This window comes from Saccostrea cucullata, unplaced genomic scaffold (assembly GCF_032062105.1).
Source record: "Saccostrea cucullata isolate Sc308-1 unplaced genomic scaffold, CSIRO_AGI_Scuc_v1 ctg6598, whole genome shotgun sequence".
Classification (NCBI taxonomy): Eukaryota; Metazoa; Mollusca; class Bivalvia; order Ostreida; family Ostreidae; genus Saccostrea; species Saccostrea cuccullata.
Genome location: NW_026928450.1, coordinates 2,093 through 15,564, shown reverse-complemented (window position 1 = coordinate 15,564; position 13,472 = coordinate 2,093). Strand labels below are relative to the sequence as shown.

General features: G+C 33.5%; 1 protein-coding gene across 1 annotated transcript; it reads left to right on the top strand.

The window, feature by feature from the left end:
• Positions 1 to 3,893: 3,893 nt before the first annotated feature.
• On the top strand, positions 3,894 to 5,543 carry LOC134277627 (uncharacterized; the record flags this gene model as incomplete). The annotated part of the gene is made up of 1 exon (XM_062759959.1): positions 3,894 to 5,543. A coding segment is annotated over exon 1 (1,650 nt), but the record flags the coding sequence as incomplete, so codon positions are not given.
• Between the last annotated feature and the right edge of the window lie 7,929 nt (positions 5,544 to 13,472).

Genomic DNA, 13,472 nt, shown 5'->3' with positions numbered 1-13,472 from the left:
TATCTCTTAGTTATTTTGCAATATTAATAAGAATTTATTAACTAGTATTTATCAAACACTTTTGATACTTTGCATACTCCATCGTATATGTACGGGTATTTTCCATTTTTATGCGCCCGGATCGATAGATCCGGGGGCGTATATTGTTTTTGTCCTGTCTGTTTGTCTGTTTATCTGTTTGTCTGTTTGTCTGTTGTCAACTTTAACCTTCGCCAAAACTTTTGAACCATAAGAGATAGAGACTTCATATTTGGTGTGCATACTCCACTAAAAAAGTTCTTTCAAATGACATCAAGGTCATTGACCTTGTGACCTTGACTGTGACCTCTCTGCTAAAATAGCTTTTTCCACTTTTTGCCATAGCTTTTGAACCATAGGAGAACGGGACTTCATATTTAGTATGCATACTCCACTAATAAAGTTCTTTCAAATGACATCAAGGTCAATGACCTTGTGACCATGACTGTGACCTATATGCTAAAAATAGCTTTTTCCACTTTTTATCATAACTTTTGAACCATAGGAGATAGGACTTCATATTTAGTATGCATACTCCACTAATTAAGTTCTTTCAAACAACACTAAGGTCAATGACCTTGTGACCTTGACAGTGAGATACATGTATATACTAAAAATAGCTTTTTCGAACTTTGTTGACGCCGGGCGCATAGTGTTTCACAAACACATCTTGTTTTTAAAAAGAAATTGTTTTGCAAGTCAAACCGTGATTTCTTAAATAGTCGTGTGTTTGAAAGTTCTTCCTCAGACCTACCTTGGTTATCATTTAGTACTAGCATCTTGTCAGACCCATTGTTTTTCCCGACTCTTCAACAAATGGGACATGTATGTCATAATTCAAATGTAAGTTAAATGATATCAGTCTAAGAATCGTCAGATCTACAATACATCGTGATTACAGTTTTAATCATATTATATCATCATAATTAACCTATTAAAGTTGCCTGGACACAGACTTGAGGTTAATATTTTCTGTATTACAACACGACTTATGTATTTTAATTGCAGTTCACAGAAAAATTTTCTTATTTCATCTTAAACTTATTGAACCTTCAAATTTTTGGATGAGTTTGATCCACACATCTTTGCAATCTCACAAATTCTACTTTTATTCTTATTACTTAGGATATCAAAAGGCTAGATATTAAGGTAATTATGGATGTGATTTGCCTTCACAATGTTACAATTGAAATTCTCAAGGTATTAATTCAATAAAAAATCTTTTTTTCAAATTTTATTGTTCAAGTTTATTGTGTTATTATTTACGTAATGATCTATTTAGCTGTTACTTTTGTACACAATAGCAAAACTCGTTGTTAAGTTAATTGAAGGTAATATATATTCAAAATTACCAAAACAATAGGCCTAACTATATATGCACAGATAAGTCCCTGAAAACGTGTTTTAGATCCATGTTTATTATTCTCCACCTTATTATTCATATGATATGAGACAGTCAACTAATTAGTTTTAAAAATAGTTTTGTCAATCTCTGGCAAAGAAAAAATGTTATGTCCAAATAAAAAGTTTCAAAATTCTTGCACCTTGAAATTTGTTACAGGTGAAAAAACACCGAAATCAATAATTTGCTTTCTTGCCCTAGTTACTTGGCAGGGGGGTTTATCATTTCTTTAGATATACAAATCACATGACCTGACAGTTGTTCGTTTTTGAAACTTGGAATATCATTAAAAATTTCAATGGATACACTCAGGTAGTCCATCTAGGTTTTATTGTAAGACGCTTTACAATTAGCTTGTGACCCATATATTTATATTGTAAAATTCTATTTCTGATTCATTTAAAAGTTCAAAACTTAAGCTATGCCACTCGTCAGTTTTTTTTATGAATTTCAGACAGAACCTCTTACTTTAAAACTTTATCTTAATTGAATTTTTACAGCATATCAAAATTAACGAGGCCGAGTCTAATTATTGCTACCCTAGGGATTTCGATAATTTTTCGTACATTAAATTTTACTGTTATATTTATTGTTTTAAAATTAAAAAAGGGATCATCTCAAAAGTTGTCAAATTTTACTATTTGACCCTATGTGAATTTTTTGAAAAAGCGCCAAATTATCACATTTTTTTTCATATATATTTTTTGTATTTCTGTCCTAGAGATGATTTATTCTTCAGCCATGTAGATGAAATTTATTGTAAAAAGTCACCCAATTGTGAAATTTCAAAAATAAAATTGACCATCTAGATTGGTCTGGGTCTTAATTACAAAGTTTATTTTTTCGATGCCCAATACCTCTAAAATTGCCATATTGTGGCATAATTACATATTGGTGCAAATGCATTATCGGCGCAGATAATCCTTTTTGGTAAAAAAAATATCAATATTTAGATTGCTGCTATGTTTCTTCTGGTGTTCTGTCGTCAGTTTTTAGTAAAATATCCATGGGCATTTACGAACATATATAAGCGGATCATATGCCATTCTTCAGCGTACAAAATTTGAAAACAGTGATGTCGTTAGAGCCATTTCAGTGTTTTTCCCAATTATTGTCGTTAAATCACATTTTCAGACAAGTAGATGTTTCAGATAATTTTAATTTTTTAAATCAAAATCACAATATTGTGGAAGGTGCACTTATGACTTCGTGAAATGAAACGGCTGCACAAAAGTCATGCGCACTCGAATTAGACTCGGCCTCGTTAACTAACGACAATGTATATTGTTCAATGTTCAATAAAGAAACTGCTAAAAATTCATAAAAGAGCAAGATTTATGCATGTTATTAGTGATTATTTCTTGTGGTGAAAGGATATTTAATTGTTTTGTATTAAGAACTTTATATGTATATAACTAGATTTAAAGTTCCAAGTATTTATGCACAATATACAGTACATGTATGACAAAATTATAATTGAATGTGAATTATTTCTTGATATATAATGTTAATAATTAGCAGTCAAAGCATATAGGAAGGGAAAACAAATTACCCATGGGAATTTCATCTTCGGATTAAAATTAGCCTTTCTTTTTTTATTCCTCTTGTCTAAAATATTTCTTGTACAGATTCCCCTTGGATCTTCTGTTATACTTATATTGTTTTGAAATGATAATCACGTTGTTGAAATAACAATTCCTGGTTAAAGTTTAGAAGTTTTCAAGTCCAAAAGTACAATATCAAAATTACATTCTAACACAAAATTTCCGAACGTTAGAGTGAATTACAAACAAACTCACGCACATCTCATCTTTGACAACTCCCCCCACATTTCATAAAGGAACCAATGAACAAGTTAGGGGAAAACTCAATGACATTTATTTATAACACAGGAAACGATCTGAGTAAGCATAACAAATTCAAAATAACACCAGTCTACGATCTCACCATAAATCTGATAACAATTATGAGCTAATAGCATCGATACCGTGGGATGGAGAGAGATGTCAGGTTTGAGAAATTACAAACATGTGCAGCAGTGCTATTTCCATAGATTAAATTAAACAATTAATTTCAATTATAACTTCCAAGCACATCAATTAAAATATTGAAACAATGCCTAAATCATAAGTACATCTAAGAAACTAACAATCTGTCTTCATAAAAAAATTATACATTTATACGCATGTATATAACACTTCAATACATGTACAATTCAAAACTTCCTTACGTGTGGAGGCATTTAAAAGGTTTCCCATGCTATTATTCCTGTGATGTACTGTGTTGCTTTAGATATGAGATAATTAGACTAAGATAATCAGTTAAAGTTAAGATATGAATAAATTATGCGATGCAAAACAACCACATGGTAGATGATATGGTTATTAGAACTAGCCATAAACTATAAACTTTATAGTCTTTTTTCAATTTTTTACAGCATGATCTATATAATGTGACGATTGAGGTTCGTATAATGGACCCCCGCACCAGCGCCCAAGAGCTCATCCTCTGTGAGTTGTGTAAAACAGGTGCTTTACAGAGTCATTGTGAACTTTGTCAGATAAACCTGTGTAAGGCCTGCGTAGGGGAACATCTCTCTGATTCATCTAAAAGACACAATGTTGTACCATACAAACACAGAAAATCCACTCCTAACTACCCAAAATGTGCTAAACATGCACAGAAACATTGTGAACTATATTGTGAAAAATGTGACATTCCTGTCTGTATTACCTGCATATCTAGTGAACACAAAGGACATGATTTATCAGATATTCAAAGACTGTTTAGCTCTAAAACAGTGGAATCAGAAAGAGACTTGAGAGAATTAAGGAAAGAAATATATCCAGTTTATGAAAAAATTGCTTCAGATTTAAACTCTGAAAAAGTAAACTTGCAGGAACATTTCGAAAAACTGACAATAGAAATCACAAAGCAGGGGGAAGACTGGCACCGAGAAATTAACATCATTGTCAACAAACGAAAATCTGAAATCGATGAGATGAAAGCAAAATACTTGGCTTTGCTAAATAAACAACAAGAAAAAATCAAGCGGGCTATTTCTGACGTGAATCAGAGTATTCTTGACTTGAATGAAATACTAGATTCCAATGAGGTTTCCCTTACCTGTGCATACAAATCCAGGAATGCTGAATTTAGAAATTTACCACCTAAAGTCAATGTTCAATTACCAAGTTTCTCTTCTCAAATAAACAAAGAACAACTCCATGAAATGTTTGGTTCTTTGTGTGCATTATCCATTACAACAGCACAACGTGGATACATAATGGAAACATCAGAAGCTGTATCTTGTCCTCCAGTCAAACCACTGCTTGATGAACCTGAGCTAATCACCACCATAGACACTAAGTATAAAAATTTATTCAGTGTTGCCTGCCTTACAGATGACGAAATCTGGACATGTGGGGATATAGATATAATAAATTTCTATAATAACAAGGGCATACTACTTAAGTCAGTACAAACTAAAACGAGGAGCTGGCCAGGTGACATAGCAGTAACGAGAAGTGGAGATCTAGTTTATACTGATAATGTTTCAAGAACTGTAAATCTAGTGAAGAAAAACCAGATACAGGAACTGTTCAGACTTCGGGGCTGGAAACCTTACTATGTCTGCAGTACCTCCTCTGGTGACCTCCTGGTAACCATGATAAGTAATGATAAAAAGGAATCAAAAGTTGTTCACTACTCTGACTCCTCAGAGAAACAAACCATTCAGTTTGATGATGAAGACAAGCCTCTGTTTTCATCTCATCACGTTAAATACATTAGTGAAAATCGAAACCAGGATATTTGTGTGGCGGACCTCGGAGCTAATGCTGTAGTGGTGGTTGACCAGGCTGGAAAACTCCGATTTAGATACACGGGTCATCGCTCTACTACCAGCGAACCATTTGAACCACACGGCATTACTACAGACAGCCAGAGTCAGATCCTGATAGCAGACACGAACAATCACTGTATCCATATCCTAGATCAACATGGACAGTTCCTCCGTTACATTAACAACTGTGATATATCCTTTCCAAGTGGCTTATGCACAGATAAAAGAGACCATGTCTTTGTGGCTCAGTGGATCGGAGGTAAAGTGAAGAAAATCAAATACATGTAAACATATAATTTTATCAAGATTGAAATAATTATACATATTAATGGTTTATCTTCTACACAGTGTATCGATATCTGATAAAGCACTAATCAGAAGAAAATATAAATGTCAGCGTTGTCAATTATGTATATATATTACTTATTTAAATTCATTGTGAATTTTTAGGAAGAAACAGTCTTTCTCTTTAAATATAGGGTATTTATAGTAAATGAATTTAATTGATGAGAATCAACAATGTGGTATTAGTTTGTGACAATTCTTCCAAAAAGTCATCAATATTTTTAATATGAATGATAAATTTATCTTGGGCAGTTCATTACATCCATGTATTATTAACTGAAATAGTTTCTAATTGTCTAATGTACCTGTGCAGCTAGGATAAAGAAGTCGATATGAAATTACATTTACGTAAACTAAGAAATGTTAAGAATTCAATATAAACATAATTATATCATTTATAAGACAATGTTGATTTTATGATTTTGCATTCTGACATTTACTTCTACATTATGTATATTCAATCTGAACTTAAATGTATTATATGTTTTGAATTTTCGCATATCTTTAGAGTTTTATTTTTATTTATTCATAGAGATTCATTTGCTTTGTTTACACGTGATGTCATCAATTGTTTTCCAGAGTTCTTTATAGGCTTGTGTAATTAACATGGGAAATAGTAACCTTGCTGTGTATAACTTTTTTTTATACAAGGCATTATTAAGTATATTGTTAAGTTGTTCTTATAATGATCGATGATGAGTTGAATTGGCGATTTTTTTCTTATCTTTTATAATTCTTATTATTTCACCCTTGTTTAAAATTAGTGACGAACAAATAATTATCTACAGACCCGCACCACCGTTTACAAGGTCTTGGATAACATTTTGTCTACATGCAATTGTATTTTTTTTCAAAAATTTATTTAAACGTAGATCTTTAAATATTTATAACAAAGTTTAATAGTCTCTTCCTCAAAACTTGCATGCAATACATTACAGTGTTCTTACAGTATAGTTTCTTGTATTCTTTATTTATTTGTAGAATCATTATATGTTTATACGAGGGGTTGTCAAAAAGTTCGTGGACTAGCACTATAAAATTAATACCGTTCAAGGTACTTCAATCAAATTTGGAAAGTAACTAAACATACATTTTTCCTACATACTATGATGATTTTATATTTTAAGTATTATTTAAAAAAAAATTCATGCTATAACCTTTGCAATAGTTTGTCTAGGCGGCGCAACCTCAAAATATGACAATTTCTGATCTTCAAGTGTAAAATATAAATTGAAAAATAATGACTATTTCTTATCAAACTTTCCCGTAATTTTTACAATATGACGTCATAAAACTGTTCCGTAATATTTTATAATTTTACCTCATTTAGTGCAATGTGTGGAATTTTATAGCCATTTTTATTAAGTTTGTTCAAAATTGTACGATTGAAAAATTGACGAGGAGGGGAACGTTTTTTCCCGGAAGGGTATAAAGTTTTGCGTTCAACTTGGTAAAACTCCAACAGAGACCGTTGAAATGTTTTATCAGGCAGGGGAAAGTAAAAATTTATCAAGATCGCTTGTCTTCAAGTGGCATTAAACATTTGAGACGGTAGAGAATCATGTGAAGACGGATGCCCGAAACTTGTTACCAGTGAAAATAACGTTCATCGCGTGAGGGAAGTCTTAAACGCGGATAGACGGATTACATTAAACAGTTGAGTGAAGATCTTTCTATCTCGTATGAATCCAGACACAGCATTGTACACAACGACTTGAAAATGTCCTGGGTGTGTGCAAGATTGGTGCCAAGACTCTTAAAGGATTTTGAAATAGTCAGAAGAGTTTACGTTGAAGAATCAAAAAAGTTTCTGCGCCGATATCGCATTGATCAACAAATCTTCCTGGACCGAATTATCAAGGTGGACGAAACATGGATATCCAATTTTGTCCCCAAAAGTAAACAAGGGCGACTTCGATTCGTACCCGAGTACGTACTCGAGTTACTTGAGTTTCAATCGAACGACCATAGTTACTACTCAAAATACGTCATATGACCTTATGAACTCTACCCAAGCTAACCCAGCCATACAGTAGGATTACTGGAGTTTCGATATGGCGGCGTCGAAAGAAAAACCCGAACGCAGGAATTATTTTTTTACTAAATATTATGTTTAGCATCGCATATCCTTAAAAGCAAACTTCGAAACGCACTGTCTACATGAAAGCTTTATAATTTATATGAATATATGTTTATTTGATTAGATTTTTCAGGCTTACAGCCCGATAACAGCAGAGACATAAATTCAAATTCGAAACCAAAAAAGTTCAGAGCTGAAAAAGAAAAACATTTCAACTGCAGCAAAAGCTATAGAAAAAATTAACAGATGATGCCAAAATGGACCTATTCGACCGCCTTTTAAAACCCATAGAGGAAATTTATTTTATTTTCGCTACCCTTCAAACTCATATGAGTTCGCTTGAAAACCACATGTTTGTGTAAACATCCGGTCATGTGACGTCAACCAAGAGTTAATACTCGGGTATGAATCGAAGTCGCCCCAAATGTCAACGCAGTGGATTGGGTCTAATTCACCCCCTCCCAAAAAGGCCAGAGTCTGTCCATCCTGTGAAAAGCACATGTTAATTATAGTTTTTGAATCACGTGGATTTTGTTTTAAGTCATGTTGTGCCTAAAGGAAGATCAGTAAATGCAAAATATTACTCAAAAGGTTAGATATAATTTTCATTGCATAAAAAGAAAATATATTAAGTACTGTAGGCCTAACTTTTATAAAATCCACACATATAAACCCAATAAAAGTAGTAAGTAATACAATAAATTGAATTATTATTTTTCTTTATTGTTCCAACTATCTGATTGGCTCAAACTGGATCACATGATCAAGTATAAAAAGTGTTACAGATTGGATGTTTCTATTTTAAAAATTTATAAACCTGCTGTTTCTAAAATTGGAAACGTTTTTCTGTGAGGCAACAATAGCGCTGACGTCACAATAGTCTTTATAGAATGGATGTTTCTAAAAACAGATACTGAAGCTGGTTTTCATTACTGTGACGTCATAATGCAATGACATAACAATGCCTTGTATGAGAAGGTACTGAGTAGTATATAGAAGAATTTTAAGACAATTCTTATTAACTAATGAAAAATAATAAAACAATTGCATGTAGCCTTTTGATTCGGTACAATCCCTCGATATATAGACCTTAGAGAAAGCATATCGACCTCGCACTTCGTGCTCGATCGATATGTTTTCTCTAAGGTCTATATATCGAGAGATTGACCTCATCAAAAGGCTATAATTGTATAATATTGATAATATATTATATGCAATTATAAAAAAGCGAATGTTGAAATATTTGAACATTATCAATCATTTGGTTTTAAAATATTAACGCACAACTGCACTGTTAATTTTATATTTCTAGGTTTTATCAAAGGATTTAGTTAATGCCCTAAGGAAAAAAAGGCCTGATTTTTTCTCAAATCGGGAAAACATTCTTTTGCATCATGACAATGCCCCATCCCACACTTCAGCAGAGACTGTACTCACAATCAACCTACAGCTAGGAGCCGAAATTCTGCCCCTCCCCCCCCCCCCCCATTGACTCAACAGACTTCGCACCTTCCGACTTTGCGCTCTTCCCAAGACTGAAAAGCGATATACGAGGGAGAAAATTTCATGACATTACAGAGCTGAAGTCAGTAGTAAACAAGAAACTAGCATCTTATCAACAGGAGTGGTATCATTCCATATTTCACTACTGGGTACATCGCCATGACAAGTGTATTGTTGCAGGTGGAGAATACTTTGAAAAGTCATGACGCGATGACGTTACACGACGTCAAGGGTTACCATACCTTGTGTTATTCATTTTACGATAAAATTATGGTTTTGCAGAGTACACAGTTGAAATTTTCAGAATAAATTCCACTTTTGTTAATTCAATTCGACAATTACTTTTTTTAATCCAGCGAGCATAGTATTTATTTTATAGCGCCAGTCCACGAACTTTTTGATAACCCCTCGTTTATTAAGTTTATTATTATGAATAAAACTATTTTTTGTAATAATTTATTTTATTTTCTATTTCTAATTCTTATTATCATTTTTTTTTCTGAAATAGTTTGAATTAAAATTCATGATAAATATGATAATAACAAAAAATACAAAACTGAGTCCAGTAAATGCTCAATCAAGCCCCTTTCTCTACTCCTCACAAAAACATAATTGCTGTTAAGAACTCGACTAAGTAAGATATTGAAACTATGAACTTAAAGCTGACATGAACTCTTAAAAAGGCATCAGTTTTCATCTTTGTACGACTTACTACATTCCTGTACGCCCTTGTCCGCCATATTTCTTCGATTCCGCCATATTTAATCGAAGATTTTTGGCCACCTGTACCTGCTATATATAGCCTTGTAGAATTGTTTCACTTGAGTGATTTTCTAGCCTGGCTGTCGACATGTACACATCTCCGATAGCATAGTTTTTAGAAGTCCATAAACTGAATAAACTGACCAAATACATGTTTGAAAAGTAAGAATTCGACATAAAAATAGAACTATACCGAGAATTAAATTATTTTTGAATGCATTTGCTGCAATATAGAAAATACACTAACACGGAATACATTCATGTACAGCAAAAATCCATGAAGGTCGAGAAAACGCGTCAAACGCAGTGATAAAACATTTACCTGAATATACTGCTATCGTTACAGGGATGTGCACATGTCGAAAGAATTATCCTATTTTACTTTTATTGAAAAATGCATCTCAGAAGTCATGTAATCCATTGCTAACTCAACAGTAAAAGATGCTTGGACACACGTGGTCCATGCCGATCATTTTATTTGGTCAGGGAAAATATCAAAGGTTGAAAGCTCAGTGGGGTTGATTGAAAAAAAATGCAAGTAATTTTTTCAAAACTAAACATTACTCTTGTCTGTAAATGTTGCAAATAGAATTTATGATTACATGGTTTAAATTCATTAAATTTATAATAAAGCATGCATTATTACGAATCATTCACCTTTTGAAGATATTTTCCTGTGATAGGAGGGGGGTGTAATAAAACATGCATATTAACACTCTCATAAAAATAATTTAAGAAAAACGTCGGAAACAGATTGCATTTCTTTATGATCAATTATTATCAAATAAATACTGTGTATGGGCTTTATTAGACCTAATATGATTTGATTTAAAGTTATTTATAATTTTATGCACAATGAATGAAAACATACCCCACGCACACCCAAAAGTCGAAGTGCTGAAATTCCCAGCAAAAAATTAAGGAATCGTAATTTCCTTGTTATATGCACATCTATGCACATTGTGTCCTAAATATCTGTAAAGTTTGACGAAATTGTGTGCAGCGGTTTATGAAGAATTGTGCTGACAAACTGCTGATCTTTATATTCAAGATATGGCCAACATCTAAATGTAAAAGTGCGGAAATTCCCAAAAAATAAAGATTTCGGAATTTCCTGGTGATGTGCAAATCCAGACACATTGACTCCTATAAATATCTCGAAAGTTCGACAAAACTCTGTGCATTAGTTTATAAGAAGTTGCGCTGACCAAAAAAAAAAGGCGGGGGCTGACTGATGGGTCCAAAACATTATACCTCACGCAACTTGTTGCGAGGGGTATAATAATAAACGAGTTTGATTCTGTGGTAATAATTAATGATTACTAGAAAAAAAAAAACAGATAAAAAGAGAGAGGAACAACCCCCCCCCCCCCCCCCCCCGTGAGGATTTCCGCATTCTACCTACAATTACCTTTATAAAAATTCCATTGTCTGTTGTCCAGGTTCAGCATATAAGTGTCGGAACCGGGGGGGGGGTGGCTTTTTTACAAATATATACTTATAATAGACATTGAATATTGCTGCGTAGGTTTAGCCTCCCCCTCCCCCCCCCGCGCTTTTCACAGACAAGTCGCAGTATAGGTTAAAAAAGAGGAAAGTGTTGGTGTTTGGAGAAAAATTTTGTTACTGAAGTTCGAACCTACCTCTCCCCCTTTCCCCCACACGAAATAGGGTATTCGTGTTTAGGAAAAGGACATTTCCCCCTTTTTTTAAGCTTGTCAGATTTTTTGAATGTATAAAAAAAAATTATTTGCACTTAGATCCCCCCCTCCACTTTCAATTTGCTTCCGACGCCAATGCATTTGAGAAGGTATTTGAGAAAGTTCCCGATGTACCCATTCCTGTGATGTATATTTCACGTTTATTATATCTCCTGCTTGAAAAGTGGGAGGGTATATAGTAATAGTTATGTCCGTCCGTCGGTCTGTTACGCTTTGGGGTACCCATCTCTTATCCGCAAATCCTCTTATACCACTTAGTGAAATTAAATAAAACTATCACAGAATCTTATAGGTTTATCACATATTACCATTGTGCACCTCCTATTTTACTTTTTGATCCGACACGTATTTTGGGTTTAGCGACAACAGCAAAATATGGACTTTGCCATTATAACCATATGGGAGGCGGGGGTATCATTTAGTGAGCTCATTGCTCACAATACCTCTAGTTTCTCTTTCAATTTGGCCGTTTGGGTTAACTTCTCGTCCAAATTAAAATTACTATTCAATTTATGAAGTTTCGACATCCCGCCTGAAAAAAAACCCTTGATCTGTCCTAAGGCTTAATAAATGGACAGCACAAAGTGCGTAGGATCTTATACCTATTATTGCCCTAAGGGATGGTTACAGAGGAGAGAGAGAGAGGGAGAGAAAGAGAGAGAGAGAGTTAGTTCAATATACAAAAGAGTAAATAAAAAATTATCCGTATTCAACCAGTGTCAAGACTCCCTACCCTAGCTTTTAAAATTATGTCCCAAATACTCCTACAGAAATTATTTTTATATATAAAAAAAATAGCTAGACTATCAGACAGGGATACTGAAATCTCGAAAGTCTCTCTATAACACCATAATTATAAACATTTATACATACCTCAAAATGCACATACTTTGTGGTTGGAGTGACACATTTAAAAAAAAAAATCAAAATTAAATTCGGCAGAGATGTCTGTCTTCCTAGAATATTTAGATAACGGTCATGTCAATTATTTTTGCTGGCTCCCCCCCCCCCCCTAAAAAATCAAATGCCTAAATGTCAATCTGAATAGGGGATGGCATTTCTTCGTGTATTTGTGTGTTAAAGAACGTATAGATCTATGTACACATAAAAAAATTGTATTCTGGTTAACTGCTTTTAAGATTTGAAGTAAATAATTACCGTACATCAAATTACTTGGTTTAGATTTTAGATTAGTACTACAATAATCAGTTATAAATGACAAAAGAATTTTGCGACGGAAACCAACTGCAGACGATAAAAATGATTTTGTATAGAATGTATATTAGAACTACATGTAGATAGACAATTCACAATTATAGCCTCTGAACAGCAGTTATAATACCCCCCCCCCCCCTTCAGCCGCGCAAATACCAAATAACTTCTCTTTCCACTTGTGATATTTTCCCTGACCAAAATCTGATCAGCACGGACTAGGTGTATCGACGTGCTTGTCTGTACGGAGTAATGACAATGTGTTTACTATTGAGCTTTTACGGAGTTTATTTCTTTTTTGTGATGCATATTTCAATAAATGGAATTCAGGGTGTATATCACTTGACTTGTGCACATCTTCGAACCGATGCAGTAACCTTATTACCAGGTATGGGTACGTTAGCGTTCGAGGCGTTTTCTCGATATGCACCAATTGCATAGAGGCTGCAAATCAAAGACGTTGGTTGTTTTGTGCCATTCAAATGATAATAATTTCAAAATGTGTTTGCAGATTTTACTGCTTTTTATTTCAAGTTTATTCTGCATAAATTGGCGCACTGTAAAAATACGTACTCGTGCATCTAA